Genomic DNA, 20,023 nt, shown 5'->3' on the forward strand with positions numbered 1-20,023 from the left:
GTGTTATTAAAACAATGTCATCAGCAAAGCGGAGGTGGTGTAGTTGCCGACCGTCTATCTTCACTCCCATTCCTTCCCATTCTAGTCGTCGCATGATGTTCTCGAGGGTGGCACTGAAGAGTTTTGGTGAAATGGTATCACCCTGCCGCACCCCTCTCTTGACATCAACGATCACTTCTTTGTAGAATGGTGAGATCCTGGTAGTGAATCCGCAATACAGCTCATGGAGGATCCTGATATATTGGGCTTGAATGCCCTGATTGGCTAGGGCTTCAATGACCGCTTCCGTCTCAACAGAATCAAAGGCCTTCTTTAAATCAATGAACGTTAAACAGAGCGGCATCTTGAACTCCCGAGAAACCTCAATGAGCTTGGTTATCGTGTGGATATGGTCGATGGTGCTGAATCCTTTGCGGAACTCGGCTTGCTCGCATGGTTGTCCTTCATCTAGTGTTCTGCCAATCCTATTCAGGATGACTCGAGTGAACAACTTGTAGATGACAGACAATAGGCAGATCGGGTGATAGTTGCCAATGTCATGGATGTCTCCTTGAACAGTAGTACGGTCCTGCTGGTTTTCCATTGGGACGGAACCTTGCATTCAGACAGGTAGCGAGTGAAGAGCCGAACCAGTGTATTGATGAGTACTGACGGCAGGTTCTTCAGGTGTTCAGGTCTGACCTTGTCTGGGCCAGGTGCTGTTTGTTTCTTTACCGACAAAATGGCGTGTTGGATTTTGGAAGGGAGAATGTTGGGAACGACATATCCATCCTGTGGAATTTGGTATGTCGGCAAGTGGACATGGCTATCGAAGAGATTTGAGTAGAAGTCATGGATAATCTTCTCCATTGCCGTTCTGGAGGATGTGATGGATCCATCAGGACGTCGGAGGGCAGTCATCTTGTCTTGTAGTTGGCGAAGGACAGGCGGGCGTTACGAATACTTTTCCCGGCTTCTGCCGCATCTACCAGTACTTCTGCTCTTCTCTATTTGAGGTCTTCCTTGATCGCATCTCTGCACTGCTTTGCGAGCTCGGACGTTAGCTTGCGGTTGCCTGAGGCATGCGCCAAACCACGCTGGCGAATTAGCTCAAGAGTTTTCGAAGATAGGCGATTTTTTGTGGCTATCTCTCTCTTGGCGTTTCTCGCACATTCATGGAGGTGCTGAACCAGTTGATTGTATTCCTCGTCAATGTTGTCAACAATGGCATCTTCCCATGTTGCCGCAATAGTACCAAAGAGTTCCCAGTTGGTGGTCATTCTGGCAGTTCTCTTTTTGAACTTTGCAGCCCTTTCTCCCCGCTCTGTGAAGTAGAATTTTGCACGAAGGAGACGGTGGTCCGATCCCGTTCGAAATTTTGGGACAACAGCGACATCAGTCAGGCAAAACCGTCGATTGAATATGATGTGGTCTATTTCGTTGTGGAATCGTCCACCGGGAGACTCCCATGTCCATCGTTTAGATTCTGCCTTCTGGAACTGTGAGTTACCATGAATGGTCTTGGTCGACATGATGAACTCAGACAGTCTCTCACCCTGTTCGTTCCATTCTAGGCCATGGGTCCTGATGTGAAGTTCTTCAGCTGATCTTCTCGGTCCTATCTTGGCATTAAAATCACCCACAATGATCTTGTAGAAGGTGTGGTCTTCTTTATAGAACTTCTCTAGCTCCATGTAGAACTTCTCGATTTCTCTTTCATCATAATGAGATGTTGGTGCGTAGACAACGAAGATAGAAACTGCAGGCAGTGAGCCACATCTATTCAAATGTAAACGTCCGATTCGGGTTGTTAGGCATTCGAATGAATCAATGCTCTTGGCCAAGTTTGTGTTGACAAGGACACTGACGCCTCCAACACCTCTTTTATTGCATGTTCCGAGGAACAATTCTTCTCCAGTGTCAAAAACGGCATGGTTCACTAATTTTTTATTCACTGATAAAAAATTTAAAAAAAAAGAAGTGCTCCCTCCCCTCTTCCACATCCTCCAGCTTCCCCCTCCCTCCACAGATGAAGTGTCTCAAGCTTCATTCATTCACTTGATAATTCACTTGATAATTCACTTAATAATTGTTGTCTGAGAAGATTTGAGCTATCTGGACATCAGGGAGGTTATTCTGAAGGGTACAGCTGCAAGTCACAGGCAGTGAGTGGACAGTCCAGCTGGGGCCAACGGTGAGCTTGCCAAGTTGATAGCTGGAACGTAAATGTCCTCCGGCTGTTGTCAGCCTATCAGGCCGAGCCGTGCACCTTCCAGGATGCTTTCTGGCAATGAGGGGAAAGGTTGAAAGCTGGAAAGTGTTTTTTTTTTTTTATTATAGTCCCTTTTTGAGACTCAGAAGGGTTGCCCGTAAGCAGAATTTTTAAAATTTAATGTAATTTTTAAAAGTTGTTCACAATAATTCATCACATTTAATATTCAAACACCAATCCCACTACTATTGCACCTTCCCACCACCATATTTAGAATGTTTCCACCCTAAATTCCAAATCGTCCCCCCCTCAAAGCAGAACTGAAACAGTTAATTTTGTGTTGCTTGTCATGAATAATCTGCTAAAAATGGTCCCATAAAGTTTCTTTAGGGGAAAATGTGTGAAGATTGTTGTATTTCATCCTGGAGTCATTAAGCCCTTGTATAAGAGATTACTAACATGTTTGTGGACTGCAGCGACAGCAGAGGGGGTAGGGCGTTTGCCTTGCACGCAACCAACATGGCCGACCCGATTTCAATTCCTCCGCCCCTCTCGGAGAGCCCGGCAAGCTACCGAGAGTATCTTGCCCGCACGGCAGAGCCTGGCAAGCTACCCGTGACTATTCGATATGCCAAACACAGTAACAATAAGTCTCACAATGGAGACGTTACTGGGCCTGCGCGAGCAAATCGATGAACAACGGGAGGACCGTGACCGTAAACATGTTTGTAAACCCCCATCAAATGTTGTGTGCTACCTTGGTACATCAGAGGTATAGAGTATGAGAGCTCCAGGAATTCTGAAAATTAGAATATGATTATACAGCAGATTCACTCATGGGTGAGGCCTATGTTACTCTCTTCTGGGAGCTTTGTTTCTGAGTCTTTGGATCTTGGCCATTAATGAGATTAAACAATGCCAGGGGCAGTTTGTGGGTGTGACTGCCAAGCTAGTGGTAAACTTGGGAGAGCAGCAAGGAGGCCCATTCCTGCTCCTTTTGATGATAGAGATTTTAAAATGGGTGTATGCACAGTCGTGCTTTCAGTTTCTGGAGCTTCAGATACCTGTCGGGTCTCCATCTACAGCAGTACTAAGAAAGGAAAAGCTGATGGCTAAGCTTGTTGGATGTACTTGATACCGCCTTGTTTTTGTCACTGTGCTTGGACATTGCCACTGCCGCTTACATCTCTGGCCCATCCCTGAGATGATTCCATCGCAGCACAACTGTGCAGTCTTTCTCCCTGAAGCCCTTAGAGAGTCCATTTTCAGATGGACCGCCCATCGTCTCAGCACTGTACCATGAGGAGTCAGTCTCTAAATGCTCTTCCAAGAGTCTAACAGGACAGTCTGGTGACAGCCTTTGCTCGTCAGGAGCCAGTTCTGTTAAAGGTGCTCTGAACACCATTAGAGTAGTAACAAGTGACCAGGTCCTCTCTGTTTCCATATTTACCCCAGTTTGTGCATGAATTTTTGTCTGTTATGTGTAAGAAAAATCTCCCCTACAGTCTTGAGAAAATAGCTTTGCCAGTTTGTCTGGTCTTCGTCTCAGATTTAAATTTTGTTCCCTATTGTCTTTCTGCTGGACGGTGGAAAGCTGAACTTCATCTGCAAGTCTGAGAGATAGAGGCTTTTGGTACTTGGTTTAGGCAGAGTTGAGAGTCAGTATTTTTCTTTGGTGGGCATCAAAGTGCAGCAATGGTCATGTACCTGCTCTCCTGTTAATCTTAGTCTTTTTTCTTGGTTGGTGTTTGGTGACAAAGAATTGTGCACATTCATTATTCATAGAAAATTTGTGTTGCTTGTTTTTTGTTTGCTGCCTTAAATCTGTTATGCATCTTCTTTTATGTGAGAAATAAACTGATGTCCTTTTGTCCTGTATTCTCCCCCTTTCCCCAATAAAACTTGATTCTCTTTTTGAAAGTACCTTTAGTTACCATCTCAGCCAAATTAGATCATTTTCATAAATGCCTATCTACAATCCCCAAACAGACTTCTTCTGGAAGAAGCCTTCCCACTTAAAGAATGGGAAGTAGAGGAAAGAAGTTAGAATTTGAAGAAGCAGTAAAGGGGGAAGGAAGGAATGAGAGGGAGGAAAGGATGAAGGCGAGTGAATAAGAACGTTTCTTTCAGGATGTGTATAATATGTGGGCCCTGTTGGGAAAATCTTTTCTTTTCCCCAGGTTCCAGCATTAGATTGTTTGTTATAGTCACATATGTCCTGAATTTATTCTCTGTCTCTCTTCCCTCTTAGTTTTCTCTAAGTGGGTACTGTCTGTTCAGTTGGGTATTGTCTATTTTTCTTCTATATCACTAATTCTGTACTCTGTTGATCAAGACAAAATTGGGTTATTGCATTTTTCAGTTCTGAAATTTTCTTATATTTTTACCTTTTCTGTTTTGTTTTTTTTAAAGAATTTCTCTGCTGAGATGCTTTATTTTCTGGTGGTTACTTGTTATTTTATTTCTTAAACTTATTTTCTTTTTGGCCATTGAGCCACACCATGCTGTGCTCAGAGGCTCCTGCTTCTGTGCTCAAGGATCAGTCTTGGTGGTGACCATGTCAGGGACCTGGTGGTGCCAGGAGTTAAATCTGGGTTGACTGCAAGGCCATCCCTTTACCTATTGTACTGTCTTTCCAGTCCCTGATGGTTGCTTTTAAATATTTGTCAAATCATTTTTAACTTTTCTAACCAATCAAGTTTACTTACTTTAGAGCCATGTGTCATATTTTAATATATTTTAATTAGCTATAGTTTTCTATTAGTCAAAAACACATATGCTGCTTTTCCCAAATCTCTTTAAGTACAGGAAAGAAGCAAGAAAGAGATGAGGTCTGTTTGTCTTTTTTTATTTTTAATTAAAGAACTGTAATTTATAAAGTTATTGATAGTTGTCTGCCACAGAGCCTGGGGGGGAATGGAAGGAGGGGGTGGCAGGAGGGATACTGGAAAATTGGTGATGGAGAATGAGAACAGGTGGAGGGATGGGTACTTGAACATTGTATGACCAAAATGTAATCATGGAAGTTTGTAAGTCTATATCTCATGGTGATTCATTAAAATTAATAAAAAAATTTAAAAAACACAAAAAAACAAATTATTGATAGTTGAATTTTAGGCATATAATATTTTAATGCCAATCCCACTATCAGCATTATCATCCCTCTACAAGTGTCCCTTATTCCCCCCACAGCCCATCCCCACCTGTCACCTTGATAGGTGCATTGCAAAGTACCAGTTATTGCAGATTAGATCTCATGTTTTCAATGTGGTTGAGTCTGTATTTTGAAAATATGGCTGTGCCATTCCCTGTGTCACTAGTTGGATTTTGTCAAAAGCTTTTTCTGTGTCAATTGATAAGATCATAAGATTTTTATCATTCCTTTAACCAATGTGGTATATTATGTCAATTGATTTGCATATTTTGAAGCATCCCTACATCCCTGGAATGAATCACAGTGATCAGTTTACACATTACTTCCCATTCTTTTCTCTCCACCTTGATTTCTTTCTTTCCCTGTTGTCCTCTCTTAAGTACTGTGGTCAAAGGTGATCTAGGCATCTCTCCTTTACTACAGTACATTACCTCATCCAGTATTCTTTATATCACAGATAAGTAAGGTCATCCTCCTGTGTTTGTCTTATTCTGGCTTGCTTCACTCAGTGTTCCAGTTCACTCAATGTTCCAGTTCTAGCTGGGTTGTATCAAATTGAATGATTTCATCATTCCTTGCAGCAGTATAGAGTTCTATTGTGTATATATTTCACGTCTTCGCACTCCATTGAGATAAGTTTTGAAGAAAATTTCACAGTCACAAGCAAGGAAACAGTTTGTACAATGTTTAACCACTTGTCTTTTGCTTTCTTTTATCAAAGGAGCCAGTGCATCAACCAAATGAAAGAGGTGAAGGAGCAGTGTGAAGAGCGAATAGAAGAAGTCACCAGAAAAAGTATAGCTTCCAGAGAACTGAATGAAAAAAAAGATCAGCAGGCAATTCTAGTTTGGTTTGGTTTGGTTTGGTTTTGGGTCTGTATCTGGCACTGCTCAAGGCTTACTCCTAGCTCTGCACTCAGGGGTTACTCCTGGCAATGCTCAGGGTACCATACGCAATACTGGAAATCAACTGGGTCTGACTTCTGCCTTAACCCTGTAAAATCACTTTGCACTTTGGCCTCTATTCTCGTTGTTTCTATTAAGAATGTCCAGAACTTTCCTGTGGTCTCCTCAGACATTTTGCTCTCTATCTGCTGTCTGATTTGCTCAAATCTCTGCTCTCTCTTGTGGGTTTGGGGGCTTGGTTCCCCAAACAACAGCCGAAAGCCTGGCCCCAAAACGCTCGCAGAGTATGCTTCTCCATTCCTGCCTTCCCCATTCCTGTGATCAGGCCTGTAGTTTGTTTCCTGGATTTTGTTTTGTGTTGGACCACACTAAATAGTGCTCAAGGGTGGCTGCTGGGGCATAGAATTTAGTGCCATCTTGTCTTCTAAGAGTTTAATCATGCTTAGCATTTAGTTTTTACATTGAGCTATGACCCTCTTTGAGTTATTTAATTTCTATATATATCATGTGAGGTGTCAATCAGACTTTATTCTTTGGCATATGGATATATCCAGTTCTCTCAGCAATGTTGAATTACCACTACCAAAAAAAAAAAGACCAGAGAAACAGCGCAAGGGTTCAGGTACCTGCTCTGTATGCAGCTAATCTTGGTTCAATCCCCCACGCCACATGGTCCCAGAATACTGCCTCCCTTCCCCCCCATAGAGCTAGTTGTGATCCAGACTGTGCCCCCCAATTCTTTTTGGTATTGTTATGTAATTTTCAGAAGTTTTTCACTTTTTAAGATTTGTAAGTGTTTGAAACTGTGGGATTGTTTTCTTAATTTTAAACTCAAGTTGTTTACTGCTAGTTTATGATTTTATACTATTTTAAGATTCATAGTTTGGAATCTTACTGAACTTACTTTGAAGTGTTCTAAAAGTACTTTTTGTGATTTTTTTTTAGGATTTTCTATACAAGATTATATAATCTAAAGTTATACATTATTTTGCATCTTCTTTTCCAATCTGAATGCCTTACTGATTTATTTTTCTTGCCTGGCTAAAACTACCAGTACACTGTTTAAAAGGAGATAAGATCAGACATTTTTACCTAGACTTGTTCTTGATTTTGGGGGAACACATGAACACATTCAAATCTTTACCATTATGATGTTCACTTTATTTATTTTTTTTTTAAATAAATGCATTTGATTGAGCTGAGTTAGTTCCCATATGCACTTAATTTTTCATTGTTTCTGTCAAAGAGAGTTGTGGGGTTGGGGGTTGGAAGTATGGAATGGAAGAGTCCCTTTATGTAGCAAACCCTGGTTCAGTCCCAGACACTGCTAAGGGTTATTACCCGAGCACAGAGGAAGAGTAATCAACCACTAGTACTTTCATGTGTGGCCCGGATCTCTCCCAAAAAGAGTGGTTTTTTTTTTTTTTTGTTCAAGTCTTTCTCTGCTTCTATTCAGAAAATCGATAGCACAGCGGGTAGGGCGTTCGCCTTACAAGCGGCCAACATGGCCGACGCAAGTTCGATTCCTCCGCCCCTCTCGGAGAGCCCGGCAAGTATTCGATATGCCAAACACAGTAACAACAAAGTCTCCAATGGAGACGTTACTGGGCCCGCTCGAGCAAATTCTTTGGTAGGGTGTTGATTTTTGTATGATAAACAAGTGTTGTCAAGATATATAGTCCTTTGATGTGTGAATTTAATTTAATAATGATAGTCTTTGAGGAGTTTGATCCAAGCTGTTGATCTATAGCTTTAATTCTTGTAATAACTTGGTCTAGCTTTAGAATAGGGGCAGTGACTGAGCTCATGAAGGGAGATCGGGATGTTTGTTCATCTTCTGTTTTGAGAAGAGTTGTAAAATTTGGTATTGATTATTCTTTAATTGTTCCGTAAAATTCACTGGGCCTGTACTCTCTGGACATTTGAAAATCAGCAATTAATTTCTTTAGTTATTTTAGTCTACTTAGATTTTCTACTTCCTAAGTCAGTTTTGATACATTTTATCTTTCTAAGAGCTTGTCAGTTTCATCTAAATTGTTATACTTGTCATACTGTTGGTTTGAGTATTACTTTATAATAGCACGGTCCTCCCATTGTTCATCCAATTGCTAGAGTGGGCCCAGTGACGTCTCCTTTTTGAGACTTGTTTGGGTAGCTTGCCAGGCTTTGCTGTGCAGGTGAGATACTCTGGGTAGCTTGCCGGGCTGAAAGGGGAGGAAAAATCGAACTCTGGTCAGCGGGTCTAACGCGTGCAAGGGCCTACCCGCTGTGCTATAAGGTTTACAGTGCTGTGCTCCTTACGTTTGATTTTACTAATTAGAATCTTCTGTTTATTTAGAGGTTTGTCAATTTTGTTTATATAAAAACTATGATTACTATGATTTCTCTATTACTTTTCTGTTCCATTACTTCCTGCATTGCTGCACTGATTGATTTCTTTCTTTGATGTCCAGTTTACACTTACTTTTTCTTTAAGGTCGAAGAATATTTAAGATCTTTCTTTTTCCTTGTTTAGGCTGATAAATTCCTTGTAAGTCATTGATTTAGCTGCCTCCTGAAAGTTTGGTATATTGTTAGTTTAATTTTTTCTCAAAAATTTTTCTAACTTGTCTTGATTTCTTTCACCTAATGGTTGAGTTGTGTTTTATCTAATTTCCACATATTTGTGAATTCCTCACAGTTCTTTTTGTTATTAATATATCATTTTATCCTATTGTGATTGGAAAACATAACTTTGTATGATTTCAGTCATGATAAGTTAGTTGAGCCTTACTTTTTATGGCTCAGCATGTTTGTCTTAGAGAATATTCCACATGTGCTTGAGAAGAGTATGTGTTTTGCTCTTGTTGGGCTCGGTGCTTATAGAGGCCTTTGAAGTCTGCGAGATTAGTGCTGATCAGATCTCCACTTGTGATCTTGTATTGTCAACCCAATAAAGAAAGTATTTTTGGGAGATCTTGATCCAGTGTCATCTCATGTGCAAAATATCAGGTGGTAGGGCATGATTGAGTCAGGCCATAGAGAGAATATTTCCAAGGGTTTTGATTTTTCTCGTTTGTCTGAAGGAGGAGGTGGTCCACTGCCTGGCAGGGATTCTTGTAAAGTTTATGTCATGGAACCCCTGACCTCGATGTTCTATGCTTCTATTTCAATTTCAGGTGCCCAGTGAAACTCTACCCCAGCTGCAGGAAGCAGGCCCAGCCGAGGGAGAGATGCCTCCAGCCAAGGGAAAGGTGCTTGGCAATGGGGAGCTCCAGACACCAGCCCCCAGCTCTGAGGTGGCCATGGGTTTGAAGAGAACAGGTAAGAAAGTGGAGCAGAGCTTGACCCTTGCACTGTTAAGCTCATTTTTAAGCTCCAGTCAAATGAAAATGAGCACTAGTTAAGGTCCTTCACTCCATACAAACCGTCTAGGGGCAGAGCTGCTGTTCTTCTTGGCTGTTGCTGAGCAGGGTCCTGGGGCTGGTACCTGGCGGGTGACCATCTCTCTGGGTACCTGGAGTCGAATTCATGATTTTCTCCTTTGTAAACTAGGTACCTCCTTCCATGGAAGATACATGAGGAAATGTGCAAACTGTGCCTCTGTTCAGGGCATGCTGTTGTGTTCTGGGAAGGTGGTGGTGTCCTGGAGCGCTGTCACAGAACAGTGTGCCCTGAAGGAGTGACACAGGGTTATTGGGAGGTCCAGACAGGCTTGACAGTCCTGAACTTGGAACTTGTCACCATGTCTAAGATGATATGATCCAGGAATCTTCCTCAGAACCACTTCCTTCTTCCTCCTGGTTCTGAAGAAGGTTTCCTGGAGTCTTGTCCTGAGGTCACCATATAAATTATCTAGCAGCTCCCTTTCCACACCCACAACATCCTCCCCCTTTGAAGGGTCTGGGACCTGACCTGTGTGAGCTCTCTGTTTCGGTTTTAATGAAATTAATCCAGGCATGGAGGAAACCAACGAGATTCAGGTCATCAGCAAGGAGGAAACCCCGAGGGACAACCTGGGACTGCCACCAGTGCCGGGTCAGGGGCAAGCTGAGACAGAAGAGAAACAGGTGGATAGACAGGGCACTGGAGAAGCTGGGGAACCCAGCCAGACCCCACAGGTGCCAGGCACCCTGTTGGCAAGCCAGAAGGATGAGGAGATGGAGGACCCTGAGCGGGACCAGCTGATCATCCGCGATGGAAGAGAGGAGCCAGAAACTGACGAGGAGGGTGAGTGAAAGGCTTCATGGCTGCCACTGACCCCTTCCCAGCATCTCTACCGAAGTAGAAGGTTCTCATGCAGTTTGCTAGCACCGGCACATGATTTTACAATTCAGCCAGGAAGCTAGGTGGGGATGGGGTAGGAGATGGGGGGTTCTACACACGGTTTTACGGATGGGTGTGTCATGGGGTGCCTTCTTCAGCATTAGCTGGGTAGGTTGATTGCTTGCCTGTCTCCATCTCTTCACTTCCTCTTGCAGAGTTCTGTGTCTGTCTGAGCACTGAAAGAAAGGAAAAGTGCACCCCACCTTTCTGGCTGGCTTTACCTTATTTGTTTATTTATTTAAAGTGAAGTGACTATGTTTTATTCATTTATTTATTTTGGCTTTTTTGGGTCACACCCAGTGTTGCTCAGGAGTTACTCCTGGCTCTGCACTCAGGAATTACTCCTGGCGGTGCTCGGGGAACCATATGGAATGCTGGGGATCGAACCTGGATCACCCGCATGCAAGGCAAATGCCCTGCCTGCTGTACTATCACTCCAACCCCTGGCTTTACCTTTTTAAAAGACATATAACAAAGAATGGGAACTAGATCAACAGTCTATGAAGGAATGTACATTAGTCCTGTAAAAATATGATTTCACCTAGCCAGCAGCATTTTTTTCTTTTTTATTAATTCACTGTGAGATACAGTAATAAAAATTTCATGTTTGAAATTTGATGATACGGTCATCAAACACCGATCCCTTCACCAGTGCTCATTTTCCACCACCAAAATCCCCAGTAATTCCCCCCTTCTCCCATTCCATACCTCTCCCCTGCCTGTGTAGCAATTAGCAAAGTATTCTATCTCTACTTTAGTTACCTTTGGTATTTTGAGATCAGTCCTACCACCTCTTATACCTCCTGAAAATACAATTGCTAGACAATATATTTTGTATTGCTTGTTATGGATATAATACAATGTCATGCGGCCACGAGAGTGGCTGTGCGCTCTAGGAATTCTAAGATTTTAATAATTAGGGTTTGAAGAAATCGATGCCGCAAGTCACTCAGGTTCGAGATTTCTGTGTGTCTGATTCGGTTCATGGCCACATGGGAGCTGGTGCTTCTTGCTGGGTTCTAGAAAATGGCAACCGCTGGAGCTCTCAGAGGGCAGGCGGTGGGACAGCACCTGCCCTGTATGGAGCAGCTCAGCAGAGAAGGCCTATTGCAAAATCCTGGGCCAACTCTGCTGCAGGTTGCTTGGGTCCAAGATTTCTGTGTGTGTCTCTAGATCGTGGCCACATCGGAGCTTAAGTAGATGGTGGGCAGATGTGGTATCATCTCTGCGTCCCATTGGGGGCGGGGGGTGGGGGAAGGCGGGCGCACTCCTCCCCTGTCCCAAGAGACTTGGGATTTACTGTCACCATGATTCATACCTGGTGCTTCCAGTCAGCAGCATTTTTTAAGATAGCTGTGCTCTGGGGATTGTGTTGATATTTGCAGAAGTCAATTGATTTCACTTAAATTCAGTGTTCGTTTATGTTTCTTTTCTCACAAGAAAAGAATGCATTCTCACAAGATCTGTTACAGAGTCACACTTTGCCAGCTTCCCTCCTAAGGTAGTTGTGCAGGCCCTCAGTTCTCAGAGCCAATGCAGAAAGCAGGTGTGAGGGAGGGAAGGCAGCTGTGTCATCCACAGAGCTTCAGACCACTCAGGCTCACATCGGGAGCTGCCTCGGCAGGACTGAGACCTGCAGGGCCTGCTGGGTGCACTCTGCATTGGATCTGACTTGAAGGAAGAAAGTCCAGGACATGTTCCTTGGACTTAGCTCCACCTCAGGAGGCGAGTGCATAAGACTTTAGGATCAGAGCTGACACTTCCAGACCTCTATTTGTAAAATGATTTTTGTTTGCTTGTTTGTTTTAACTTACACATGTACACATATGAAATGTTTTACTGAAGCCCCATGAATGTGTCTTTTGAATGTATTTTGTCTTGATCTTTTCTTCAGGGATATAGTAATATAGTAATGAATGGTCTAATCCTGTGTGAAAGGTTAAAGATTTTTTTATTCTGTGGCTTACATGAGCCACTGCATTTCCTGGAACAAGATGCTGTGGAAATGCTTTTAGAATTAGAAACCTGTATGTGAGGCAAACATCATAACCACGACACTAAGAACTAACTGGGAAACCTGTTGTCTTGAAAGCCAGTGAGTTGATCATCTCTAAAAAGTGATTTTTCAAGAGCCCCTAGATGAGGAATTGGAAAAACTGGATCGACACACACAGGGTTCATCCTTCACACTCAAAAAGTTCCGGACAGAATTCTTCTTTAGTTCACATGGATATAGAGTATAATTCAGATAGCCACAAAATTATACATACACACACAAAAATCATATCAATTATCTTCTTAGATCACAGTGCTAAGAAAATATAAAATATCCATAAAACGAAGATGGGGAAAAACTTCAACATTTAGAACTTCAGCTCCTAAATAACAGCTTAATCAAAGAGGAAATAAAAGAAGAACTTAGAGGATTCCAGCAAATCAAAAAAGGGGGGAAAAAAACCCAATCAGAACATATAGGACATACAAGCAGTGCTAAGTGGGAAATTCATAGCAACAGGAAAAGAGAAAAGACTCAAATCAATAACCTAATCTTACAGCTTGATAATCTAAAATAGAAACAACAAATAAATGAATCCCAAAGTTAGTAGGAGGTAGGAAATAAAAATTAGAGCAGAAATTAATAATACAGAAACCAAGAAAACAATACAAAGGGTCAGTGAAACCAGGAACTGTTTTTTTCAAAAAAATAAATACGATCTACAAACCCTTATCTCGATTGACAAGAGAATATAGAAGAGATCCCACATAGAGATGAAAGGAGAGAAATGATAATAGAAACAAAACAAGAACAAAATCATGAGGTTATTACCAACAGCTGCAGGCCACTAAGCTGGAGAACCTAGAAGGAAGGAATTAGAATCAGATAACCTCCCCAAATAGAATGAATATGCAGTAGAAAACCTGAGTAGTACAATCATGAGAAAGAAAATTGAAATAGCAAATTAAAATCTGACCTAGGGACCAGAGTGATAGTACAGCTGGTAGGGCGTTTGCCTTGCACACGGCCAACACGGATTCAATCCCCAGCATCCCATATGGTCCCCAAGCACTGCCAAGAGTAATTCCTGAGTGCAGAGCCAGGAGTAACCCCTGAACATTGCTAGGTGTGACCCAAAAAGCAAAACAAACAAAAAAAAACTGATCTAGAATTAAATCCATGGTCAGATGCATTCATCTGACTTCTTCCAAACTTTTAGTGAAGACTTAGAACCAGATCTCCTCAAGCTCTTACAAACAAAGACATAGGAATCTTTTCTGACAGCTTTTATGAAGCCAGCAATGCCCTATTACCAAAAGTGAGAAATCATACTAAAAAGAAATCGCACTCTTTTCTGACAATTTCTATGAAGCCAACATTGCCCTAAGAAATACTACTAAAAATTAAAATAAAATTAAAAAGTAAGAAATACTACTAAAAATTAAATATCAATATCCATGATGAACATAGGTGCAAAATCCTCAACAGAATCATAGTGAAATGGAATGCAGCAACATTAAAAGACTCCTGATGAAGTGGAATTCATCCTACTGATGCAAGGATGGTCAGTCATACACAAATACACATCATACACAAATCAGTTAATGTAACACACCATTATCATCAGAAAGAAGCACAAAAGATATATGATCCTGTCAATTTATAGAGAAAACTTCTGACAGAATTCAACACCTATTCATGTAAAAAACCACAACAAATTAAGTTGGAAGGAAACTTCCTCAGGATACAACAAACCCACAGCCAACATTATACTCAAGTGGTGAAAAACAGCTTTTCACCCGAGTTCTGGCACAGTGTAAGAATATTCACTCTTTCCTCTATATCCTCTATTATCTACATTGCCTTTGAAGTTCTTACCATAGTAGTTTAGGCAACAAAAGATATGAAAGGGATCCACATTGGAAAAGAAGTTCAATTATTATTACTTGGAGATAGGCTGGAGCAATAACACAGCGGGTAGGGTGTTTGCCTTGAACATGGTGGACTTGGCTGACCCAGTTTGATTCCTCCACCCCTCTTGGAGAGCCCGGCAAGCTACCGAGAGTATCTCGCCTGCACAGCAAAGCCTGGCAAGCTACCCATGACATATTTAATATGCCAAACACAGTAACAACAGGTCTCACAATGGAGACGTTACTGGGCCCGCTCAAGCAAATCGATGAATAATGGGAGGATAGTGCTACTTGGAGATGACATAATAATAAACATTGAAGACCTTAAGTGATTCCATTAAAAGAACTATTAGAAACAAAGCAATACAGCAGAGTTGCAGGCTATGAATCAATATTCAAAAATCCATTGCTTTTCTATACAAATAATAAACTAGGAGGTTAAAACGACCTTCCTATTTAAAATAGTGAACTGGGGCCAAAAAGATAGTCCATGCCTTGCATACAGCTGACCCTGATTTGATCCCCAGCACCACATATACTAGCCTGAGCACCAGGAGTGAACCATGAGCACAGAGCCAGGAGTAAGCCCAGAGCATCTCTGGAAATCGCAAAAAATGTAAAAATGTTGTGGTATCTATACACAGTGGAATACTGTGCATATAAAAAGGTACAGCCATGCAGTTTGCTGCAATCTGGATAGAATTAAAGGGTTTCCTAATAAACTAAGTGGGAGAAGGATAGATACCAGATGGTCTCATTTATCTAGTTACAAGTGGTATGTTGAGTAACAAGGAAACGGACAGTCAGGGGGTGGGAGTAGATGTGGGTGCAGATTGGCAGTAGGGATGAAGCTCAAGGGGCATGGGGGCCAGGTGATGATGAACATCAGGACTGCGCTAGTTAATACTATTGTAGACATGTTACACAAACTATAATTTTTTTTTAATGAGTTTGCTAAGGAGGCAGTGTGGGGAGAGGGGGAGGACCATGGGCCATTGATGGAAAGAACACTAACACTTGATTTGGAGTTGAAACATTGAATACCAAAATTGTTATCAAAAGCTTTCTAAGTTACAGTGCCAAAATATTTTTTAATTTAAAGAAAAATGAGATCTTTGGTTTAGTTAGCTAATTTTCCCTTCTTCAATTTGAAACATAGCCTTTTGCATAGGGTCAGTTTGACACAGACTATCCAAAGAGAATAAGGTATCAGTACCGGAAGTAGGCGGAAGTAGGCGGGGTCCCTGCCTTTTCCTGAGAGGAAACAAAGTGCTTTAACTGGAAAAGCATGATTGGGATCATCCAGTAGTAGTTGGGCTGTGCTGTTCCTATGGTACCGAAAGAGAAATTATGTTTCTTTGTGTGTATGCTAATTTTTAGGGAGAAACCAGAAAAAAGTGGGAGAAGACGACTATAACATGGATGAAAACGAGGCTGAGTCTGAAACAGACAAGCAGGCAGCCCTTGCATGGAATGATAAAAGCTTGAACGGTAATGACTGCATGGCTCGGAGTTCACTTTTTTTTTTTTTTTTAAACATCCGGAGTCACTATACGAGGAATCCCAACAACACTGTTGTAGTTACCTGAAGGGACTTTCCTGCAGCAGCCTCTATGTGGGGGCAGCGCAGACTGATAAGACTGCTTTTTTCTCAGTATGCATGTTCAGTGGGGCTCGAGCCCTCAGGAACTGGAGTTGGAGGATTTTTCTTTAGGATTTATTAGGAACTTTGAGCAAAATGACTGGCTCCCTGTTTAATGACCTAAAAAATGGTCAGAGTGGGGCCTGAGTGATAGTACAATGGCTATCGCATTTGCCTTGCACAGTGGCCAACCCGAATTTCATCCCCAGCATTCCATATGGTCCCCTGAACACCACCAGGAATAATTCTTGAGTGCTGAGCTAGGAGTAGCCCCTGAACATTGCCGGGGGTGACCCCAAAAGCAAAAACATAAAACAAAAAGCAAAAAAACCTGAAAAAAAATGGCCAGAAAAACGGCTAATAGGGTGTTTGCCTTGCATGCAACCAACCCAGGTTTGATCCTTTCATTTCATATGGTGCCCCATCCCTACCAGGAGTGACCCCTGAGCCACGAGCCAGAATCAGGCCACCCATGCTTCACCTCTCTAACACTGTTTCTGCTGCTTTAGATGGAAGATACTTTCAGGGGGTCTCACTCTGGCCTTAATTTATGTTTCCTGATGATCATTGATTATAAATACGTTTAATGTCGACCAGCAAATTGGTCATTTATCATTTATTGTAGGGTAAATTATGAGTATTTTATATATATTGGATATTAACCCCTTTTAAATGTGCAATATGCACTATTTTCCCATTCTTTTTGGGAAAAGTAGTGTTTTTGGTAGTTTGTATTTTTCACTCTACCAAAGCTTGTAACTTATTGTAGGCCTCAGTTACTGATAGCTGTTGGGGTTCAGACCCCAAAAGCAGCTGTCATGCTGATATCATGACATGTCTTACTATGTTAGTTTCTGTGTTTGATATGGCCTTGAATCTTCATGGAGGTATTGGTAAGTGTGTGGATTTATTGCTGGTATTTCAATCCTTTTATTCCAGTAATATAGTTTTAAATGCTATTACTTTTAAGTTTAGTTTGAGTCAGGTTCTATCATTGTTGCCCTAACATTCCCTTTTCTACCTAACAGTCATTTTTCTATCAGTTTTGTAAAAAATAGTTAAAAAGATCTTTATGTGTTAGGAGATTGCCCTTTACTTATGATGTAATTGTAAACTTTCTCTTAGTTTCTTGCTTTTGTATGTTTATTGCCAGGCATATGTGTGTGTGTGTGTGTGAGTGTGTATGTGGGGGGGAGCGGGGCGGGAGCCTCAGGTTTTATCCCCAAACTTCGTGGTTCCCCTATGCATTGTTGCAGCTAGACTTTCTTCCTGTTCATTTTCACTGTTTCCTACTGTCTTTAAAGCTATGATGTGCTTTGGAATTTCAACTTTATACGAGTTCACCTTGAGTTAAGTTCTGACTTTGTTTTTCCTGTTCCCTCTTCCCATTTTCTTTGTTGTTATTAGGAGGGTTTACACACATGCCTGGCTGTGGTGTCTGATCACAGATTTTTGGTTTTTTGTTGGTGCTTTGTTGTTGTTGTTTAATTTTCTAGTGTTTGCCAGAGTGGCACACCAGGTTTTGGTGCTTTCACCCTCAACCTGGATGCCCCCCAAGACTCTCACATCTTTCAGTGGCTTCCCTGTGGGGAATTGTACTTCATAGCAATGGTGCTCACAAGTATTTGCAGTTGTGCTTACTGGGGGGTCACGTCCCTTGGGTACTCTGTGGCCAGAAATTGCTTGTCACACTCTGAACAGAGACAGTAGAGCTGCCAGGCTCAAAGAGCAGAGTCTGTGCTCCAATGCTTGGTGGGACATGGAAAATTTGAACTTGTAACTGTATGTTTGCTGGGCAAACATTCTAAACTCCCATGCCATTCCTCTAGGTCTTCCTGTGAAGGCTTGAGGGGAAATCCTTAGGGTAAAAGTGACTTTACCCTGGGTTTTTTAAAAAGTAGAATTTCAAATATTCTTCATCCAGGTGCCCCCAGCTGTTAGCAGTGTAGCACTGTCCTCCCATTGTGAGACTTGTTACTGTTTTTGCATATTGAATACACCAGGGGGAGCTTTCCAGGCTCTGCTGTGCAGGCAGGATACTCTCGGTAGCTTGCCAGGCTCTCCGAGAGAGATGGAGGAATTGAACCCGGGTCGGCCACGTGCAAGGCAAACGCCCTACCCGCTGTGTTATTGCTCCGCCCATGCAATTAACTACAGGTGTTTAATAAGTTGTCATTAATAAGACATTAATAAATTGTCATTAATCTCTCTCCTCTGGTATGAGTTAATCTAGATTCATATATTCAGCTTTTTATTATTACTTTAGTATCCTTGAATCGGAATCATTTTTTAAAATCATTTGGGGCACAGTTTTTGAAATGTGATAACCAGTTATTTGATAGAAAGTCTCAGTTTGGGCTGGCTTGGTTCAGTAGTGTGCTAGTAAATGTTTGGCCTTGCAATAAAGCCCTGAGACTTTTTTTTTTATGCCTACATCCAAGTGTCTAAGTGTCTTTAAAAGGGCCTACTTTCTAAGGTGTCTTTAAAGCTTTGCGCAAAGGTTTTAACAAAGTGAGGCTATTGGGAAAGTAGGGGGATAAATGCTTTGCCAGGTCTTTTAAGGAAAGCCTTAAGTTGATGAAACCTCTCCAGAAATTTTAGGGTTCTGTCATTGATGTAGTTTGACCTGCTTCCTCCAGGGGAAATGAAATAGCTCGTTTGGTATAGCACATCTCTGACAAATTCAAGGCCTGACCTGATCCCTGGCACTGTGACCCCTGAGCACTCAGGTCCATACTGCTGGACCTGACATCGCTGACAGGTCTAGACCCCCTTGAGAGGCACCTTGCATCAGCCCCAACTGGGAATGGCCCCTGAAAAATAAAAAGCAGTAAGTCTAACTTTACTGAAGAGCTCAACAGGACACTGGAAAGCAGTCATTAATTAACTAAAGCATCACCAATTTCAAATGCAGTGGTTGTGTTGTCCTTGATTAGGAACTCAATCTATGTTGTCATGCGAGATACAGTGCTCCTTGGGTGCATATATATGGCTTCTGGACGGTCTGTCAAATAGGATCTGCCCTGTTTGCTCAACAAGCTTATTCTTTTTCTTTTTAGTTCTTGGTGCTGAAAATCAGGAAAGAAACATAAATTTACTTGACCAGCACGAAAAGAGGAATCATACAATCTGAACCAGACTGGAAAACGCCTACTTCGTGTTACGATTCAAGATCAGTACAATATGCTCATGAGGGATTTAATACTGTGAAATGTACTAAATGAAGTATGTATCTAAGGATAATTATTGTGGAATTGTAGTATATATACTTTATGTAGGAAAATGAGACTGTCTTTTTGACAGTGTTCTTTTTAGTGGGTACCTCTGAAGTGTCGATATCATGTCAAAATTTCTTGGCTAATATGGTTTCATGATGAGAAGATCCAGACCAAAAATAGGACATATGTATTTCAAGTATGGTGACAATACTTGTTCTGGGATTTAACTTTATTTGAAAAATAAAAGCCTGTAGAAAGCCTCACTTCTGAGCTAAGGGAGAGCACTGTTTTGAGTCCATGGCACTCTCGTCTCTGTTCTTGTCCCTGGGTGTTCTTGTGCTGAGTGGCTGATGGCAGCCTGTCCTTTTCTTTCTCCCAGGGCAGCACTGAATGGTTGTTTGATGTTCTTAAGTGATCACTTCTGGTTCTGATAATAGTAAGGGACACTGTTAAGCATCAAAACAGTTTCAAACAAATCTAAAATACAAAGGTATTTTGTGCAAATGTTTTTTAAAAACTAGTAACATAATATTTGTCATTAATGACAAGTTTTAAGTGACTTGGAACTGGATGTTGTGATCTATACTTCACTTACATGTGCAGGGCAGAAAACCTGAAATAACTATTATCAAGAAAAGCCACTAATGTATTTATTATGCTTTTGACACACTGGGACCAAAGCAGAGAACCCCCCAGCAT

At 41.7% G+C, this 20,023-nt stretch overlaps 1 protein-coding gene across 1 annotated transcript in view; it reads left to right on the plus strand.

Annotated features, from left to right (window-relative positions):
* GOLM1 (golgi membrane protein 1) overlaps positions 1-19,587 on the plus strand; it is a 69,936-nt gene extending 50,349 nt beyond the window's left edge. Inside the window, exons 6-10 of the mRNA XM_056122539.1 lie at positions 6,067-6,181; positions 9,409-9,553; positions 10,187-10,459; positions 15,845-15,955; positions 19,166-19,587. Of these exons, the coding sequence (XP_055978514.1) occupies positions 6,067-6,181; positions 9,409-9,553; positions 10,187-10,459; positions 15,845-15,955; positions 19,166-19,239 (718 nt within the window). The 3' untranslated portion in view covers positions 19,240-19,587. The remainder of the gene's footprint in view (positions 1-6,066; positions 6,182-9,408; positions 9,554-10,186; positions 10,460-15,844; positions 15,956-19,165) is intronic.
* Positions 19,588-20,023: the final 436 nt, after the last annotated feature.

This window comes from Sorex fumeus, unplaced genomic scaffold (genome assembly GCF_029834395.1).
Source record: "Sorex fumeus unplaced genomic scaffold, SorFum_2.1 ptg000046l, whole genome shotgun sequence".
Lineage (NCBI taxonomy): Eukaryota > Metazoa > Chordata > Mammalia > Eulipotyphla > Soricidae > Sorex > Sorex fumeus.